This window comes from Dryobates pubescens, chromosome 20 (assembly GCF_014839835.1).
Source record: "Dryobates pubescens isolate bDryPub1 chromosome 20, bDryPub1.pri, whole genome shotgun sequence".
Taxonomy (NCBI): domain Eukaryota; kingdom Metazoa; phylum Chordata; class Aves; order Piciformes; family Picidae; genus Dryobates; species Dryobates pubescens.
In genome coordinates this window covers 17,758,789-17,778,540 of record NC_071631.1, presented here as the reverse complement: position 1 = coordinate 17,778,540, position 19,752 = coordinate 17,758,789, and the positions used below count along the sequence as shown (strand labels likewise).

The 19,752-nt window shown below is 49.4% G+C and overlaps 2 protein-coding genes across 2 annotated transcripts; both read right to left on the bottom strand.

Annotated features, from left to right (window-relative positions):
- Window positions 1-167: 167 nt before the first annotated feature.
- On the bottom strand, window positions 168-6,718 carry NT5C (5', 3'-nucleotidase, cytosolic). The gene is made up of 5 exons (XM_009898056.2): window positions 6,525-6,718; window positions 1,858-1,958; window positions 1,713-1,773; window positions 503-617; window positions 168-419 (listed from the first exon to the last, which is right to left on the bottom strand). Exons 1-5 carry the CDS (start codon window positions 6,705-6,707, stop codon window positions 277-279), a joined length of 603 nt encoding a protein of 200 aa, XP_009896358.2. The 5' UTR covers window positions 6,708-6,718; the 3' UTR covers window positions 168-276.
- Window positions 6,719-8,439: 1,721 nt separating this feature from the next.
- On the bottom strand, window positions 8,440-19,422 carry JPT1 (Jupiter microtubule associated homolog 1). Its single transcript, XM_054170495.1, has 5 exons — window positions 19,223-19,422; window positions 16,063-16,205; window positions 15,341-15,438; window positions 13,403-13,430; window positions 8,440-8,763 (listed from the first exon to the last, which is right to left on the bottom strand). Exons 1-5 carry the CDS (start codon window positions 19,276-19,278, stop codon window positions 8,615-8,617), a joined length of 474 nt encoding a protein of 157 aa, XP_054026470.1. The 5' UTR covers window positions 19,279-19,422; the 3' UTR covers window positions 8,440-8,614.
- Between the last annotated feature and the right edge of the window lie 330 nt (window positions 19,423-19,752).

Genomic DNA, 19,752 nt, shown 5'->3' with positions numbered 1-19,752 from the left:
ATAAGAGAAAAAACAAACAACAAACAGCCCACATCTGCTTGTATTTTATAGTTCCTACTACCAACAGCAAAGATCCCAAACTACAGAGATGAACTAACTGAATGCAAGCTGGGGAGGAGGCAGCTCTGCAGTGTGGGCAGCTCAATTCTTATGTAACTGACCCCTCTGGTGCCCCTGCCTGGCTGACCACTTGCTGCTCCTGAGGTGGGTGTCCCTGCAGGTGGATGAGCTGGTGGTTCCCCAGCAGTGGGAAGAGCACAGCATCCCCTTCCTGTGTCACTGCCTGCGCTTGCTGTCCAAGATGCCCTTCCAGTCGTCGGCCCAGGAGAGCAGCCTCCGGCGCGGCGCCGGCAGCTGGATGTGCCTGTTGTGGCAGCAGGTGAACAGGATGTGCTCCCAGCTCGGGTTTGGCTCTGCACCTGAGGAGGGCAAGGGAGGAAAGCTGGAGTCAGCTGAGGGGGTGAGTTTACTCCCCAGCAAGCCATGCAGATGCTTTCCAAACCTCTGATGGTATCCTTGTCATCAAACAGCAAGTCAGCAGCTACGACCGTCTTGTCTCGGGTTAGGATAATCCGTTCCACAAACTCCGGTCCCAGGTGCTTCTCTATCCACTGATACTGCAGAGGCAAGGAGAAAAGAGAACATCCTGCCATACTTTCAGTTTGCACATTGCTGGAGTCAGCTCAGCCCTACTCAAAACCTTTGTAAGCCAGGGGTCATGAGTTTACAAGAAAGCTGGGGAGGGACGTTTTAGGGTGTCAGGGAGTGATGGGACTGGGGGGAATGGAGCTAAAATAGAAATGGGTAGATTCAGATTGGATGTTAGGAAGAAATTCTTCCCCAGGAGGGTGGTGAGACACTGGCACAGGTTGCCCAGGGAGGTGGTGGAAGCCTCATCCCTGGAGGTTTTTGCAGCCAGGCTGGATGTGGCTGTGAGCAACCTGCTGTAGCGTGAGGTGTCCCTGCCCATGGCAGGGGGGTTGGAACTGGCTGATCCTTGAGGTCCCTTCCAACCCTAGCAATGATTCTTTCCCCCAGGAAGCTTCATCTGTGTCAGTGAATCCCTGCCACAGAGACTGGCTGTGGCCCAGGGCACACATTTAACCTGTACTTTTAATGGCCTTCAGTCAGCAGTTTGCTGTGCCTAATCGTTGAGTTTGGCACTGGCTGCTTGCCCAGAGCACATGGACTGTGCCCAATTAAGTCATTCCAGTGATTAAGGCCCCCTCTCTGTTCCTGTGCCCACGGCAAACAGGACTAATTGCAACGTTATAGCCTCTTGTTTACTCAGCACTGGCCTCTTTCAGGGCAGCTAGAGCGCTCAGGCTCCAGATTTAGACAGAAGTTTGTCAGTCGAGGATTCTCCAGTGTGGAATCCCCTGGGACAATCCCATCCCTGCAGGCCAGACTTCAACAGTTCCTTTGCCATCTCCTGCTGACACAGCTGAGCCCAAGTGCCACACACCTGCTCCAAGAGCACAGGGCTCACGTGCCCCACAGCAAGGCTGGCATCGTGTGGCACTCCGAGATTCCTGGTCCTGCATTATTACTGTGTCTGGGCAGCTGTCCCTCAGACAGAGGGCTCAAAGGGAAGCCTGGCAGCCTGCACTGGCTACTGTCTTTTATAAATGAATGACTCCAACTTGGATGGTATGAAAGAGCAAGGCTTTGCAGAAGCCCCACTGAAGGCAGCACAGTGAATCCCCTCCCACCTTTTCCACGATGCAGTGCTCGTACTTCCAGAGAGGGCTTGTGCAGATGAAGACCTCGGTGCTGAAAAGGAACAGCCTTCGTTAGCAGTCAGGGCAAAGGGCATGAGATAATGGAGAAGGGCCTCAAAGTGCAAAGTGTCCTTACTCCTGCATGTGGATCATCTCCTGCATGGCCTCAAGGGCTCCTGGAATTGGATCCAACCTTAGAAAGAAGCCAGGGGATTCATAGACGCTGGCTACCTTATCCTGCAAGAGACAGGAGGAGCATTAGCCATGGCTGTGCTTCTGGGCAAGCTCTCTGCACAACAGCTGTCCACTTACCCTGTGTGCAACAGCTGTCAAGGCATCAGTGCTTCAGAGTGAGCTGATGCCTCACACCAAGAGTGCATTATAAACTTTCCTACCTTGAGGGTTCCAGGAGAAGTCCAGCTCAGGCACACAGGAACAAAGAGTCATTCTCTAGTGGCTTGTTTGGAGTGAGAAGGCTGACCTGGCCTTGCTGCTCTGTGGGTAGCACCATGAATGCAGCCTTGATCTACTGCTTAACTTGCTGATGTCTGGCAGAGCTCACACCTCAGCCCTTCCCAGAGGTCTCTCTCTGCTAACTCTTGTGCAAATCAAAGCAACAAGCTCAAGGCTTCTGCTCCTCTGTCACATTTGACTGAGATTGGCTCATGGCTTTACCAGGGATGGGTGGACAGACACATGGACTATACCCAATAGCCCTCTTCTCCCTCAGAGCAAACAGGGCAATATGGTGACCATGCTAATTGCCAGCCTCAGCAGAGATGCACACCCACACATTTGGGAGTAATCCTTTTAGACCAGAACTCAGCAAGAGGGAAGGAAGCAGACAGGAGCACTCCAAAGCTACTTTTCTTTGGTGCTTTCTATGATGTCCAATCACACACTGAAACAGCAGTTGGTGAAGGAGCAGATCTTGACTTCATCATGGACAGCAGCTTCTCTGTGGGAGTGTGTCAGTGCAAACTGTACTCAGAGCAGTGTGAGGCTGCAGCAGGAAATGCAGAGGTGGATCCCTGTGCTGCCTCAAGAACCTTTTGGCTTCATGAACTGACCTGTGCACCACACATGCCCCAGCTGGGCTGCATTTGGTGGTGATGTGGGTGGGTTCCACCTACCACTCCCTGCACACAACATTAGCAGTGGACTGAGCACTGCAACTAAGAGGATCACAGCTTTATCCCTTTTCCCCTCTGCACCAGCTCTCAGTGCTAAACCCATCTTCCATACATGCAGAGAAATCACTAACAGTAAGCAAGTGGGACAGGAGGATCTCTCTCAAGTTAGAAACTGATTTTTAGGTGAGTGTGTTTAGGAAAGAAACAAGATTACCAGAGGAGCAATAGCTTCCCAGGCCTAAGTAGCCAAAAATGGTGCAAAAAAGGCAAAGGGCATTGAATATGATCCAGTACAGTGGCATCTTTCATCTTTAAAAGCAAAAGTAGTATCTCCAGGGCAATTTCTGTGCCTCAAGGTAGGATTGTCCTTCCAGTCCTTTTTAATTCACTTGCTGAGACACCCTCATACCTTTCACTATTAGGAAGTTCACTGGTTTGAATCCAGCACTGGTTAGTCAAAGTTTAAAACTGCTTCCTGGTGACAGTTCAGTGGCTTGTGTTAAATGACAGCATTTCAGTGCAGGCCACAGCTCCCCTTGCCACACAACCCCTCAGGACCTGCAGCAGCAGCTGCCACCCCAGCAGTGGTAAGAGGCGAGTCCACTCCCAGGACTAAGATTCATTCTCAGATGGAGAGGTTAAGTTTCCAATCTCTCTTCTACCCTAAGATACATGAATCTTTCCTTCCCTGGAGTCACACAGGGAGCTTCAGGGGTGTCACTACAGCACTCCTCTGCCAGCATTAAAGCTGGACATTCCCATGCCATGGAATAGTTTGGAAACTTAGTGAATCTTCTTCAGAGGCAGGCTGGCAGCCCTTGCATAGAGAATGCACAAGGATGGCTTTAGAGTGCAGCTGATGGGCTCCTTGCCCTCTATCACCAGTGGAACATCGACATAAAACCCATTTCAATTAAGAGGCAACGAGAAGGAATCAGCATTAAGTAAGTCCTGCAGATCATGGTGCTCACTCAGCTACCATCATTTACAAATAACCATCAATCAGCAGCCAGCAATCTGGAAGCACTGCCTGATTTCCCAGGCAAATCATGAGAGGTTAGGGAGTCTAGCTGAAGATGCAGTGATCAGATCTGCCCACATCTCTCTTTCCATGCAAAGCCTCACTGATCTCAGCAACACCTCCCTGGAGCTCTTCCCAAAGAGATTCAGTTACAGAATCAGGGCTTGTGCCTGAAAGCTCTTTTATCCCACAGCAAGACACCAGCAACTGGCAAGTTTCCACCACGTCACAGAAATGTCTGGGTTTGCTGGGCAGAGAGATTCGGTTTGCTGACTCTTAGAACCAAAAGCCATTTCTCCCTTCCCCACCAACCCTCCCCTCCAAAAACAACAGGAAAAAGGGCAATTAAAAAAAGAAGAAAGGAAAGCAATTTTCTTTCCTCATCCTCGTGCCATCATTGCTGCATGTTTCCTTTTGACTTCCACCAGCAAGATAATCACTTGGACAGAAAACTGGAGGAATTCCCCATTTGCAATACTTCCAAAGAAAATTCTGGACATTTTTTGCCACAGTGGAGATCTTGGATCCTTTTCTGAAACCGTCTGGGGCCAGGCAACAACATTCTCAGTGCTCAGGAGAGAAATCCCCATCAACAAAGATCACTCCACACGCAGGAGAGGTCAGATGGGTGAGAGCAGTGGAGAAAGCCCTGTGCATGGAATGGATTTGCAACGTGAAGTGAATGATCAGCTCACCATCAGAAAAGAAAGAAAAAGCAAAGTGATGGTTCAAATGTCAAGAGGCAGCTGCTGAGCACCAACAAAGCATCAGCACTTCCTAAGTGCTGATGATGGTGATGAGGAAATCGTTACCACAAGCCTTCCCACCCCCCTGCCACGACAGTGCCTGTTCATGGGTAGGACACAGCAGACACCTGCCACAAAGAGCTCGGTGTCAGGCTGAACCCTCCTCTCTCAGCAGCAGATCTGGTGTCTCCACAGGGACAGGCAGCCCTGCAGACCCCTGCTCTGTGTCTGAGCTGCCAGTTCCTACCCAAGCTTTTTCTGCAACGGGGGACAAGGAGAGACCTTCTCCTGTAGGGATTCTCCTGCATCCCAGCCCGTGGCAGAAGCCACAAGGTCTCTAGTTTTAATCTGCTCTAACATTTACATCAAACCTTTCTAACTTTATTGCTCTGCCAAATGCACCTACATCAGCCCAGAGATCACTGATGAAGGAGACAGACATCCAACTGCATACACCTCATTTCCTTAGGAAGCCAGGCTAATGAGAAGCAGTAAGATAAGAGCTTTCTGCCACTGCTGGTCTGTGTGGGATTCAAACCGGTTATCTGGTTCTTTCATTGACACACCTAAGGCCTGGGAAGGAAGAGGATGAGCCTAAGTCAAATTAGGGAATGGGAATGCCTGAAATAAAACAGGGAGCAACTTCCAGGAGGGATCAGATTGTAGGCCTTTCAAATAAGAACTAATAAAAAGCCATGATACCTTAAATTACCTACTTCTTGTTGTTGTAGTAGTCTACCTAACTGGGATGCACTTAAGGAATAACTAAGGTGAGGCCTTCTCCCTTCATTGACAAGTTACCAGCTTCAGAGTGTTCTGAGCATCAATAGTCATCAAGTAGAGCTGGGTCAGTTTGAAGCCCAGACCCAGCACTCCTGTCTGTCACAGTGGAGCAGGAGAGAAATCAAGGTGAGCTGCCACTTCTTAGCAGTGAAAAGCTTCCAGGCTCAGCACAGGGCCTTAAAAACAGCAATAAACTTCCCAGGGAAAGGTTCTACAGCACCTCCTGGATCCACATCTGCTGTTTTCTCAGCCCCTGACCATCCTGCAGTAACCAGAAGGAAGCATGAAGGCTGGATTCACAGTATTCTTAATTTTGCCTTGCAAATGTCTGATATTCATTGAGTCATCTGCAAAGATTAAAAATAGCAACAATTTGTGCAGATGTCAGGCATACCACCAGCGTTTAACAAATGAACCTGGATCAGCTCACTCACCTACCACAGGCTTTGCTTGTCAGAGCTTGCAATGATACAGGAGTAGGGTTTTATGAGCTCCACAAGCCCCGTATCTAACATTTCTCTCTCTCGCCCTGCCACAGAGCTGCATTAGCACTTGCAGAGCACTCAGGCTGCTTTAGGGAGGTTATTACCCCTGCTGCACAGCAAGAGCAGCTCACGAGTAGGCAAAGAACAAGCTGAGGACAGTTCAGAGAATAGTTTCGTGCAGTTGTTTTTGTGACAGGATCACTCCTTCCCAGTTCCCGCATGCACACCTCTTTGTAAAGGCAGGCTGGAAGAAGTCACTAATCATTACTATATAAATTCAGGCTGCTAGAATGAAGGAAAAAACACACAACTTGATAGCACCCTCTTGCAAACCAACCGACTCGACCCTCGGCTTTGCATACACTTGGCGAGGAGGAAGAGAGTTCTTTTGCTCATGAAAGAGGGTGTGAAAATGACGAGGGAAAGGAAAGGGACGTGAGAAAGGGAAAGACAAGGTCCAAGCCCCTCTGGGTTTCCAGCTCTGCCATAGCACCGGCCGCTGGTTGAAAACCCGGCTTCGGCCCCGGCACTCACGGCCAGCTCCTCCCGCAGGCACCGGTCCTGCTCCCGCCCCGAGAAGCTCTGCAGGCTCCTGAACCGGCCCCGCTCCCGCCCCGAAGCCCCGCGGCCCTCACCGCCAGGTCCTCCCGCAGGCTCCGGTACTGCTCCCGCACGGAGAAGCCCTGCCGCGCCGGCAGTTCCACCCGCGGCTCCCCGGGGAAGCGGGCACGGAAGTCCCGCAGCACCGCGCCCTCGAAGTCAGCCAGGACCCCGTCCATGTCCACCAGCACCCGCAGCGCGCCGCCCGCGCTGGCCATGCCGCCCGGCACGGTCGGGGTTGCCGGGCAGCACACGCGAGAGCTGCAGGCGTGAATATGCATGAGCAGGGGCGGGACGACCGCGGCGGGCAGCCCCTGGCCCAACGGGAGCACGGGTGGGCTCCACCAGCTCTGTGCTTACCGGCCAAAGGTGAGCGACCAAGACACACTCCAGCTCAGCGGCGAAGCACGGCTGCCACGCTCCAAGCGGGACAAAGAGAGGGGCGGACACAGAGGCAGCTTGGCCAAAGTCTCAGCAACTGTAAGGAGCATTAACGCGTTCCACGGGTGGTGGGGCTTGCGAGGAAAATGCAAGCTGATTATTTTCCTCCTTCTAGGCCAGACATCAGGTTGGCAGCATTCGCATGCAGCCGATAACAGCGATGCCAGCTGCAAGGAACTCCAACCCGGGTGTAGGAGGGGAGGAGTGCTAGAGCAAATCCAGTTTTATGGGTTAAACACCTGAGGCTAGGGCTTCTCCACAACTCCTCTGGAAAGCTGGGGTGGTTTAGACACTGGACTTTCCAGGAGGAGGATGGAAATGGCATGGTTTCTCTGACACCGGCACTGCACAAATCCACCACTTCAGCTGACCACGGAGCAGCTCCCCCCCAGGACCAGAGGTCTCCTTCCCCTCCCTGTCTTGTCAGGCCTATTTCTTGGTTTGGTGAGAAGAAACTTTCATTTCCTCCATTCTCCTGGGGGGCAGGGACAGGGGGGAAGTATTGTGGATAAAGCAGATTATCTCTCTGAAGCCATAAAGCCATATTCTACAATCATCTGATCTAGAAGATAATAAAAGCAGCAGAGATAAGTCAGACACCATCTCCAGGGGGAAAACCATGACATCAAGCCAGGCATAAAAGCTCCTCTTCTGCTACATTCCACCTGTGTTAAGAGTAGGGCAGGTTGACAAGACCGGGACAAGTGGGAACAAAGCAAAGCCAAACCCATGAAATAAAACCCACACAGGAAACACTGCTTCAAAATTTCTATATTATTTTACTTTTAAGCAACAGTCCAGCTTCGTGAAATTACAACACACACTTTAAAGGATGAGATTTCCACCTCATGGTCAAGCACCAGCATGATCATGCACAGCATTGAGAGTCAGTTGTAAAAAAAAAACAACGAACCAAAACCCCCAAAACAAACCAAATGCCCTGTCATTTTGATTTCTTTATAGGATCCACTCCACTTCTACTGAACAAAGTCTGGAATAAATCCCTACCTGGCACTGGGGCCAGGCAGCTCTGGTCACCAGCCCTATTTGGCACATACCCTGCTTCGTAGTAGTCCAGTATCAAGATTGGTTTCTTTAAAGGCAGCATGGTGTACATTAACCACGTCAGGATTTATATATGGCACAGCAGGGCTCAAGGCATTTACCACATGCAGTCAGTGAAACCTTTTAGACACCCCCCCCTCCCCAAACACCCCAGCGTGTGGAGGAAGGGACTGCTCTTGCTGATTGTTTTCTGGTCTGTTTAACCAGGATTCTAGACCCTTGTAAAGCTCAGGGGCTCTAAAAACAAAAACCTCAGTCCAAGGAGAAAAAAAACAGAACAAAGCCAAAACCCTCTAAGCACACTTAGAACCAAGCTACTCCCCCTTCCAATTACATTACTATGCTTCATAAAGCTTTCCCTCAAGTCTAGCACTAGAAAACACTCATGTCACTTCCAGTAGATCTGGGGGAAACACAGGACAGAAGTGGGGGAGGGGAGAGGGGGGGAACCAAAACCCATGGTATCTCAAACAACAAAAAAAAAAAGATGGAGTACATAAAGTGCTTCTTTTTAATGAAAGAAATTAGAGATGTACAGTCAGGCTCAAGTTGTGCAGTTCACAAGCATGGGGGAAAAGAAACAAGACACGAGTTCAAAAACAGTCGGGAAGGGAAAGGATTAACCGAGGACTAGGCTGGACTTGCCACCGGGTGGATTTCTCCTGGACGGTGCAGGTGCTGGTGCTACTGGGCTAGGAACAGGTGCAGCAGGCAGGGATTTTTCTTCATTCTGACCTGGGGCAGCTTCTACATCAGGCTCAGTGATTTCTAGAAGAAAAGAAGCTTTTAAAGTGTTTGATGTGGATGATGAAAGCCAGATGTTTCAAGGCTCAGACAGCAGATCAGCTCCTCTCTAAGTTTTCTCCGGGCTTACAGACACGCTGGAATGCTGCTGTAATCTGCTGGCAGGAGGGACCTCAGGCCTCTGAAGTGTTTTTTCAGATGAACTCCCATGCCTCACAGTTCAGTTTCGGGCATTCAACTGCCACATTCACTCAGCTGCCATTAGGGGAGCCCAGCAATTTAGTTTTTAAATGACAAGCAGCTTAAGTCTTAAATCTTGTACAGATTAAGTCAGTGTATGACCATGACAATTGTAACTCAAGGCTGAGCAGGTGCTGGGAACCATCACAGAGGCACCAGTACTCGTAAGCAAGAGGTTTAAGCAACATTCCCCATTTCATAACTGGAGGGAAGAGCATCTGAGACACTTCTGAGGCTTCAGGGAACAGACTAGGGAATAGCCATGCACTGTACATTCCCTGGGAAGCACAGCAGAGTTGATCTTCCACACTTCTGAACAACCACAAGTGAAGACAGGACACAGAAGGAATCCTTCACAGGAAGCACTTTAGATACCATAGCAAATAACTGATGCCTCTGCCTCAGTGATAATTAATAAGGACAGCAAGGACATGAGCATCTCACAACTTTATAGATTAAAACAAAGGCCCAAGCCAGCACCAAGTCACCCCCTGATACTGGGGAGTGAGGGCCAGTGGAGCTTCACCACCTGCTCTGCTGACAACTTACTTCAACTTTGTTTTAACAGGCCCTTGAGTTTCATCTGATGATCACTAGGTTCTTGGTTTGGAGGATTCAGGGAACAGCTCCACATTCACTTTACCACCACCTGTGTCATTTAGTAGTGCTTGATGGTATTCCCCCCTCCCACAGCCTTCTCTTCAGTCCCTCCTCCTAAGACAGCTGCTGCAACCCCTCACCTTTCCCTTCCTCTGCCCATCTACCACAACCTGCCGGGGCCTTCCCATTGCACACAAGTCAAGATGGGGGTATACCACTGCTCAACAGAGGCAAAATGAGATCTTGTTTTTAATCCTTTCCCTGACAACATTCAGTGTTTTGCTGCTGCTTCCAGACACTTCAGAGAACATTCAGCAGTAAGACTCAAAGTCAGCCCTGGGAGGTAACTGGTGGAGAGAGCTTAACACAAGACTGGCATGACTCAGGTGCTGGGCTTTCCCCACTGCCCCCCAAGACACTTCACTTTAGATTTACTTACACAAAGATTATCCTGCCAGCTTTTTACCTGCCTACCTGGCTTAGCTGAGTCCTTCTGACTGTGAGGGTTTCTTGCCATCAGCACAATTTAACTACTTGACAGAGCTAATTTCACCCCCAGAATTGGAGACCTCACTGTTCATTACCTTTCCCAGGTCACGGAAGAAGGCACAGAATAAAACCAGCTCCAGCATCTCTTCCTAGGGCTCATTTTTCCCACCTAAAAAGCAGTCACTAAGCCCTACCCTTTGCCTTAGCTACCTTCCCAGCCCCAGGAGCAGGTTTCCTGCAATCCTGTAGCAATGAAGGTAGATCTTTGATGCAGGATTTTATCAGAAACACTAACAACTCAACTTGTCCACTGATCCCCCTGTATCCATCCACCTCAAAAGAACTCCAGCAGCTTAGTATAGTCTCCATGCAATCAGAAGTAGTCTACAATACAGACTCTCTGCTGTATTCATTAACCCAGAGGCACAGCTGAACAAAAGAATTAACACAAAGTTTTTTAAGCTTGAAGCTTCTGTAGCTCCTGCATCCCACTGCCTGCTTACTCAGCAGGCTGGGAACAACTGTGGCCATGCCCTCTGCTCATAGTGGGCTGAATGCTCCATTGTCCAAGCCTTCAGCAGACAGCCCCAGCACTGTGCAGTACTCATCATGATGATCTGGCCACCACCTTCCTGCGTATCATGTCACTGGTGGCAGTCAATAGAGTGCTGGCTGGTTCTCCTTAGCTAGTCACATTCATCAAGTACACACTGAACCACAAAAGAATCAAGAATTGCTATTACAGAAGGCTTTGAGGAGGTTTCTATAGCGTTTAGAGGCTCCTGCAGCCAGCCTGATAGACACATTAGTACTTCCCACAATCGAGGTATAAAGAAGTTTGCCAATGCAGTAACTAAATAACCTAACAGCACCTTGTGTACTGTGTTCAGTTTTGGGGCCCTCACTGCAAGGGGGACATTGAGGTGTTGGAGCAACTCCAGAGAAGGGCAACAAAACTGAAAGGTGTGGAGAGGGGCAGCTGAGGGAACTGGAGTTGTTTAGCTTGGAGAAAAGGAGGATGGGGGGAGACCTTCTGGATCTCTGCAACTCCCTGAAAGGAGAGGCTGGAGAAAGGTGGGAGTTGATCTGTTCTTCTAGTAACAAACAGAAGAAGAGGAAATGGCCTCATGTTGCACCAGGGGAGGCTTAGGTTGGATATTAGAAGAAACTTCTTCACTGAAAGGGCTTTCAAGCACTGGAACAGGCTGACCAGGGAGGTGGTTGAATGCCCACATCCCTGGAGATGTTTAAAAGACACAGACACCATTTAGCACCAGGCTTCACCGAGTTAGGTAATGGTTTGACTTGATGATCTTAAAGGTCTTTTCCAACCAAAAGGATCCTATGATTCTGTGATCCTAAAGCAGTAAATGCTTTAGATAAAATGGTGAAATTCTTCCCTTATCAGAAGGGGCACAATCTCTCAGCTTTCTACTAAGTGTGCTGGAAACTTTGATGCAGAGAGGAACTACAGCTTCCAAACAGGAAGCCAGAACACTGCTGCAAGAGGAACAAGTTTTCCTCCCCAAGACAGGCGTGATTAATACACATGCCCACCCCACCTGACACCTACTTGGTGTTTTATAATCAGTTACACACAGAACACCATTTCCAAATTCAAAAGAATAAACTTTTTTACTGATGGAAGCCCCTCAGGAATCTGGTTGTGCTGTGAACTGGTATGCAGACAGCTTTTACACCTAGCCCCTTGCAAACTCCAGAGTCAGCTCTACTACACTGAGCACAAAAGTCACCTGTGTGACAGGTGGGATAGTCACCAGCTGTCTGCAACCTCATCCACCACCAATATGATGTGGTGGAGTGACACAGATAGCTCTGTGTCCCACTAAGCTACAATACCCCAAACTATCAATGGTAGAAATTGAGACTTATTCTCAGGTATCTGCTACAGACACCACTTCCAGGAAGCATTAACTTTCTCCTCCTTCAAAGTACCATCAGTGGAAGTCTAGCAATCCAAATTTTTGCTTGTCATTTCATCTTGACCATTTTCAACAATCACTAAACCACCCCAGTCACCCACTTTTCAATACCACTTTGAGTAACACTTCCCAGGATCCATTTATGTGGTACTCAGTAAGAACTTCCTTCACTGTCACCTAACAGGGACAAATCAAAAGCCAACAAGTGACAGCTGTGAAAAACCTAATCTTCCCCCCAACCCCCCAAGTCAGGAATATCACTTTGTAGTCCAAGTTTCAGTCAGCTGTTGCTAACACAGGCAGCCCTACTTCTGTTTCTTCCCATCTTATTGCCTCACCACTGCCTGCAGGCTCTCATCTAATCTCATGGTGAGCTGATTTAAACAAATACCAGGAGAAGCAGCAGAGCTCTGAGATCAGTTTACTTCTACTATCAAACCACATCCTCCTACTTGAGACAAACACTAGATGCCTACAGTGCTAATTAAGCTCAGACAAGCATGGGAAAAGTACTAAAGCAGCCTGTAGAGTTTGACTAGAAGGAGCCTGCTAAAGCAGCAAGCCTTACTTTAGGCACAGATACCACTCAGAGGTAGTTAAAAACAGCACTCTCACCCTCCCAGCAGAAGTCTTTTCAGGACATGGAACTGCTAATGGCTTTAGTGATCTCCCACAACCCTTAGGTGTTCAAAGTGACACTTGGAAAGCGGGCAGTCAACATGCACATTCCTCTTGTAAGGAAGCCAGCTTTCTTGAGGTGAATCTCACAAAGGAGAGACTTCCAGCCTCAGAGCTAGAAATAACACCTCATGGTTCATATGCATGCTGCTAGGGGAAATGCCCCTGTTTACATGAAATCTGCAGCATGCAGATGAACTTCCTTGGCAAAAATCAGCATTTAAAAAGCAACAGGAACTTAGAAGCTACTTAATGCAGACACTTTCAGATGCAGGAGCTGGTTTGGAGCATTTCTGTGAATGTAGTGTTTGCTGTATGAGGAGACAATAGGAAAAGAAGTAAATTGCTATGGTAAAATAAATTACCTTGAGTGTACTCTTCAATTATAAGCTACTAGAACAGCAGCAGAGTCTTTCAGTCACTGAAAACTCTGCAAGATTATCCACCTTGCCTTCTAGTAAGCTGATCTTGACACCAACTGCCATTGGCAAAAAATGAACAGGACTGTTCTCGTTTCTAAGCTGATGACTAACAGGCACTCTGCTGTTTCATTCCATGCCCACATTTCCACTCGGGTCACTCAGTTGATGCAGTCAAGACAATCCCAAGCTGTCTCTCTCCCAATGCATGACCATTTATATATATATTATATTCTCCTCTATTTCAAAAGCTGCAAAAGGCTTCTACTGGAAGAGTCCAAAGGAGCTACTCACCAGAAGCTTCACCACCAACATCTCCTCCCTAGAAGAGAGAGAAACACATTACATCTCACACTTCACAGTGGACTTGCCCCTTCCATGAAGAAGGTACTCAATAACCCACAGAGTGACCATGATGGCTGCACCTAGCAACACTTTGAGTGACAGACCCAGTGACACACTTTCAGACCAGAAACAACCTCTTTGGGACAGGCATCAGAGCAGCATGGTGGGTTCTGCACACACATTCCTGCAGATTAATACTGTGGGTTTGTGAACACCAGTTCTCATGGAATGCTCAATAATGTCATCAACTCTTCACCCAAAAGTTTAAGCAGACAGAACTGAAGCAATCCTGATGACCTCTAGCACATGGCATACTTGCTATTCCCACACTGGGAAGGAGGTGAGTGGGTGAGAACACTTCCATTATGCACAGCATCCTGCATCAGGCAGCGCTGACAGGAACCAGAACATTGTAACTGCAGGGCAGTGCTGACAAAGTTATACTGTAAGCAAGGAGCAACAGCTCAGCATCCCCCTCCTTTCTACTGAGCAACTCCTTCCAACATTTATCTGTTAGCAAGGCCAAGAGGGTTTATTCTGCCCAGGCTCTTTTAACTCCATTTGTTCAATACAGATCAGGGCTTTTGCAGCAGTGTTACTGATGCAACTTTCCTTCACTCCATAAACAACAAAATGTTCTTTTCATACTGAGTCAGTTCACAGGCTTCAACTTGACACAGATACAAGTCTTCCAGCAGCAGCCAAGGCTCCTCAATGGCATGAGGTTTTAATCAGCTTCCATAGAATTAATATTATTCTATAGTGAATACTGCAGTCATCAGGATATAAATGCAAAATAAGCTCACATATATACTGCCTTAAACATCAGACTGGGCTAGAACACTCCAGCTTCCCCTGACTGCATCTGCCTCTACTGCATAAAATGGATGTATTCTGCACCAGAAGAAGCTGTTTGCAAAGCTGAGAACCACAGCAAGGGTAAACAATGTTTAACAATTAAGTAGAAAATGGAATTAGAGCAAAGAGTTCATTACTGTTTTCTGTGGCAGCAGCTCTAAGCTTAATCTCATTTCTAGTGGTTAAATTGCTATTTGTTAGATTGGATTAAGACACTTTCTGCAGCAAAGAACAGTGTTATGGCTCTAACAGAAACTGCTGTGATGATCAATGCCAATTATCAAAATAAAACTCTGCTGCTAATCCACAATGCAAAAGGTATCTGATGCCTGTGGTGGGATGAAACATTTGAGATCAAATGTTTACCTATCCAGTTCTTTTAAGGACACCTGAAGCTGGAGATTTAAGAAAACCCCAGGGTTTCTCCCCTCCCTCCCCCACCCTAGAATTTGTTTATGCAAGAGCAGTCTAGTGTAGGTTCCTGTTTTGCTAAGTCCAGAGGAACTACTCCTCTTCATCCTGTTTTTCCCATTAGATGTAACCAAACATCCAGCACATCCCACATTAGCACTACAAATCAGGCTCCACATGGCTACTAGGAGGCAATCTATATAGACAGTAACACAGTGGTATTAAAGACAGTAGCAGAGAGCAAACAAGCATTTGCTACTCAGGCATGTGCTTGGGGTGTGAAACCAAGCCCTCTGTCAGATCCACGGAGTGTTGTGGGTAACTACTGTTTGCAAAAACCCGTTCCAGCACACAGTTACACACATGGCTGAAGGTAGGTTTCACACACTGTCTCATCACTAAGAGTTAAGAGCTCTAGCAAGTGATCCTTCTGGAAAAATCCAGTCCTGCATCTACTCTAGCATGTGGAAAAGAGAACCTTCAGGAAAAGAACAGATTTGAGAATAAAGGCTTCAGTACCCTACAATGTTTCCAAGTGTGTGAACATCAGTGATAAAGCAATCACAGGCAGAGTGTGAATGGCTCCATTATCAAGCTCTTTGTAGTTCCTGTACTGACCTTGAGATCTACAAAGTCTCCACAGTTCGCTTCAGTTGAGTTTGTTCTTTGTGGTCCAGATGACTGACAGTCCTCTCTGATTTCACCTGGCTTAGTCCCTACAAGGAGAGATTGATTTTAATCAGGTTGCAAGATGGACTTACTGGGAAAGTAGATCATAGCCAGGGGTTTGGGAGGGGGCAGGGCATTTTGGTTGGGGTTGTTTGGTTGGATTGGGTTTTTCATTCAAATAAAAACTGTTAGCATTTTAGGAAGCCCTGGCCCTTTAGATAACTCACAAGCTACCATCTCATGTAGCTGAAGGTGTCATTTGAACAGATTAAAAGCGGAGTCTGGCAATGCTCTGCAGAAAAGGAAGCTTAATCCCAGCTGCAAGTACACCAGCAAACAAACCATTCTCTGATTAATCAAGAGCAATAAGTGATACTCCAAATAGTAAGACCCCAGTTCACCTTAATGCAATTTGATTAACTTGGAGAATTGCATTCCAAATAGAATTCCCTGCTTGCGAAAAATCCATGCCTAAGACCTGTACAAAAACTCCTCTGAATGCAACTCAAAGTGAGAAATGAAAACCCTGTGAAAGCAGACATCATTTACGGGCCTAAACCACCGAGTAGGAAGGGAGCTCTGGCTTCCACAGAGCCACCAGCAGCTCCAGGCTGACACAGAATGAACACAAGCCTGTCAGCAGATCTGGCCACAACGCACTGTGATCCTACCTGATGCTTTAGCCCAGGAAGGAGGGTTTTCTTCAGGAGTTCCAAAGATGCTGGATGCCATTTTGTTCCTCCGCACAGGTTGCTCTTTTGGTTCATCAAAGCCCAAGGAGAAGTTGGATCCACCTCCAGGAGGACGCAGCACTCTGGGGAGAGAAAAATCAGCTTTACAACCTTGCACGCACCATCAACCATTGCTAACTTTGGTTCCAGCATATAAACCCAGACTAAGAAGCCCAGAAATCATTGCTGGCTCATTACTGTGCCATGTATGGGCTTTTCACCAATGAGACAGGCTGGTATGGCTTCAGTGCAGAGTTTCAGCTACAGAAGGTAAGCTGCCTGCAGCATTCCACCCAGCCACTCTATCTCCACTACTCTTCAGCAACACTTACAAAAATAAAATCCCCCCCTGCCCTCTCTCAGTGCCTTTGCCTGGTTCAGTGTCAAACAGAGGTGCTGGCACCAGCCTTCTGCCTGAGCCAACTGAAGAATGCAACAAGGAGTATGTGGGCATGTCAAGCTCCAGCTTTTTGAAGAGAAACCTGTGAAGGTAATCTTCAAACAGGCAGCACAGCAAAGAATAAAGTTTGGCACCCAAGCTAAAGTACAGGTTGCATCACTGGTGACTGGGGGCTGCAGCCTGTATCTGGACTTGTTTCCTTGGGAAAACCCTCAAGTCTGCAGCATGCTACTGGACCAGACTTAAAATGTGCAATTGAACAGTTTCTCATTAGACTATTATGAGGAGACACACGTGTCCAAAGCTCCAGATATATAACCTACATCTAACAGTCTTCTCTCAGGCAGACACAAAAGCTTTCTGCTCAGTACTCTGTGAGCTATGCTGTGGTCTGCATCCCAATCTGCAGAATTAACCAACCACCACCAAATTAATCTTTGCATGGAAATTCCTTCAGGTCTTGTTTTCTTACACACAAGATCTTTTCAAGGCTGGTGTGTTAGCTGGAGAAGGCAGACAAAACCCATGAGGAAAAAAACAACCATACAAGGCCATAGAAGAACTGCCACAGCCCCCAAAAGAGATGGAGCACACCAACAGAACTGGGCTTTCAAGACACCCAAGTGCTCAGAAGCTGAGACCAGAACAAGCCAGAGATAGAGCACCCTGCCTTTTAGTTGCAAATAATGGATTAAAGTTAGAACAGTGCACAGCTTGTCACTGCACCAAACCTGGGAATTCAGCACAAAGAACACGCCTGACTATAATGTCATCACCATCAGTGATTCAGATCTTTTGAGACTTTGTGCCCATTACGTTCCAGACACAACAATAAAACACACATCCAGCCTGCAGAGCTCAAACACAAAGCACCAAAACCTCACAAAGGTGCGTGGCTTGGATGTTTGGTGTGACTTCACTAACTGCTTTTCCTTACACAATTCTTCTCCAAGGTTCTAATTACCAATGCTCAGCTGCTAATGGGATGATCCCACGAGACTGTACAGTGTGTTTTGATACAAGAACATTTTTGTCTTATCTCCTTCCTGAGGAGATAATTTGCGTTGAGCAGCTCCCTTTACCTTTTATTTGCAGACGAAACATTCCCATGTAGAAGGTTTATTTTCTGAGTTACATCTGTTGCTCTTACTAATCCGAGGAACAGGCAGGAAGGGCTTGTTCCCACAACTTGGATCAGCTTTGCCACAGCGGCGAACCCAAAACACTTAACTGCGCAAGTTTCCAGTGACAATGAAATTAACAGAAGTCGTAATTGAAGGACAAAAGCCATCGCTCAAACCGTTAAAAAGGAATAATCCCTCTCCCCAGGCTCAACTAAAGATTGACAGATTAGAAACCTCTCATATCCTTCAGAGGCTACACCAAAGCCACACTTCAAGCAGTTAACTGCTCTTGAAATTGTGCCCGATGCCCAGTGATGTACACTGAAAAGCTCACCCACAGCTCCATCCAGGAAGCATGAAGCGCTCTTATAAAGGGTTTGTGTGTGTGTGGGGGGGGTCTGCTTTATTTAAAATCACACCCCAAAACGCTAAAAGCAAACAAGAAGCATCTACTTTACCAGGCCGAAACCTTACAGAAAAAAAAAATGAGAACGGCTTGAAAAAAACCGACCCCATCCTCCCCAAGCCAGCAGCTACTCCTGCGGAAACGTGGAGTGCCCGACAAAGTGCTGTGCATCTCCTCCAGACGTACCTGCCAAGTTTTCTTTGTTTCGAGATAGGCTACGGCTTCCCCCATCCCCGTTCCTCCCCGGCAGCCCGGTCGGAGCCGGGGAGAGAGGCATCCCCCCGCCCCCGACCATACTCCCTCCGAGCCGACGGTCAAAGCGGCAGCAGCTGGAGCCGCACAAAACGGCCACTCCAGGCTGGGCGAGGGACCGGACGGCCAAGAGCAGCGGCATGCAGGACCCGGACTGCGGGCGGGGCGCGACACCGGCCGAGCCGCGGGCGCCCACCGAGCCCGGCAGGTGGGGAGGCCGCGGAGAGCAGACAATGGAGCTCGCTCAGCCCCACCCAGAACAAGGCAGCCTCCCGGGGCTGCTACGACAGGTCGAAGAGCAGGGACGGTCTCGTCAGCCGCTGGGAGGGGAAGGCAGCGGGGCAGAGGGGAGAGGTGCAGTGCCGTGCGTGTCCCCCCCACCGCCATGAGGCTGCGCGGCCGCGCAACGAGGCTGGGAGTCGCCTCCCTTCTTTGTTCAGAAGCGGCAGGGACGCACAGGCACACCCGAGCGGCCCGGGGTGGGTCTCGCCAGCTCCCACCCCTGCAGCTCCCACACTCCCCTCCCCCGGGCAGCTGCGGCAGGGCACGGCCACGGCCTGGATCCCCCACCCGCCCTGCTCGTCACCCCCCCGGCAGCGCAGCTGTCTTCCGAGCCGACAGGCAGCTCGCTGCCCCCCGCGAGGGTGCGGCCGCGGCCGCCTCCCCCCCGACGCCGGCTCCCACGGGAAATGGTGAAGAGGGACAGCGGACACCGAGCCCCGACCCGGCCGCGCCTGCCAAGCCCTCCCTAGCCACCCCAGCACAGCTCGCGTCCCACCAGCCCTCCTCACAGCCGTTCCAGGCAGCTCCCTCTGCGGCCGCCCAGGCCTGAGGCAGCGGGGAGTGCCGACCCCACCGCGAGCGCTCTCAGCCCCTCCGCCCCTAATGGTCCCTGAGGCCCCGGAGCCCTCGCCGGACCTGGAGCTGTTCCTGCCACTGGGGTCCATGCCCGAAAAGGTGGTCGTGGTTGTCATGGCGGCAGAGACGGAGAAACTGGACGGAGAGGAACTGACTCCGCTATGAGGCCAGCGGGGAGTGGCGGTCCCAAGAACAGCGCAACCTCCCCCAGGGTACCGTGTCTCGCTGCTGCCGGTGACACCTGCAGCCGCCGCCCGCACCGGTCGCGCTTTTTATACCCGCCTTAAGACCCGCCCCTCAGCAGCCTGCTTACTGGTCGGTTCAAACCCAATCCCGAGCTCCTATTCGACCACCCCCTGCCACTCTGCTCCCTGTCCCGCCTCACCGTCTATTCTGAGGCCCCTTGCCTCATCGGTAAGAGCTGATTGGTGAAGCAATACGTCTGCTCTGCGGCGATTGGCTGTGCCTGAGTGGCGGCGCCCTTTGTTGGTTATTGGCGGGAGGCCCGTCGCTCACATCGAGCGAGCTGTGATTGGCTGAGCCACGCATGAGGCGACACAAAAGTCTGGGCGCTGCTTCCCTTGTGAGGG

Bases quoted from the DNA above. Each gene is read 5' to 3' on its own strand.
- NT5C (XM_009898056.2), bottom strand. From the start codon at position 6,707: ATGGCCAGCGCGGGCGGCGCGCTGCGGGTGCTGGTGGACATGGACGGG. The intron at 1,959-6,524 runs GTGAGGGCCGCG...TGTCTCTTGCAG, and splicing joins GCCTGCGGGAGGACCTGGCG to GATAAGGTAGCCAGCGTCTA. The intron at 1,774-1,857 runs GTAAGGACACTT...GTTCCTTTTCAG, and splicing joins GAGATGATCCACATGCAGGA to CACCGAGGTCTTCATCTGCA.
- JPT1 (XM_054170495.1), bottom strand. From the start codon at position 19,278: ATGACAACCACGACCACCTTTTCGGGCATGGACCCCAGTGGCAGGAAC. The intron at 13,431-15,340 runs GTCAGTACAGGA...TCTCTCTTCTAG, and splicing joins GAGACTTTGTAGATCTCAAG to GGAGGAGATGTTGGTGGTGA. The intron at 8,764-13,402 runs GTGAGTAGCTCC...CTTTTCTTCTAG, and splicing joins TGTTGGTGGTGAAGCTTCTG to AAATCACTGAGCCTGATGTA.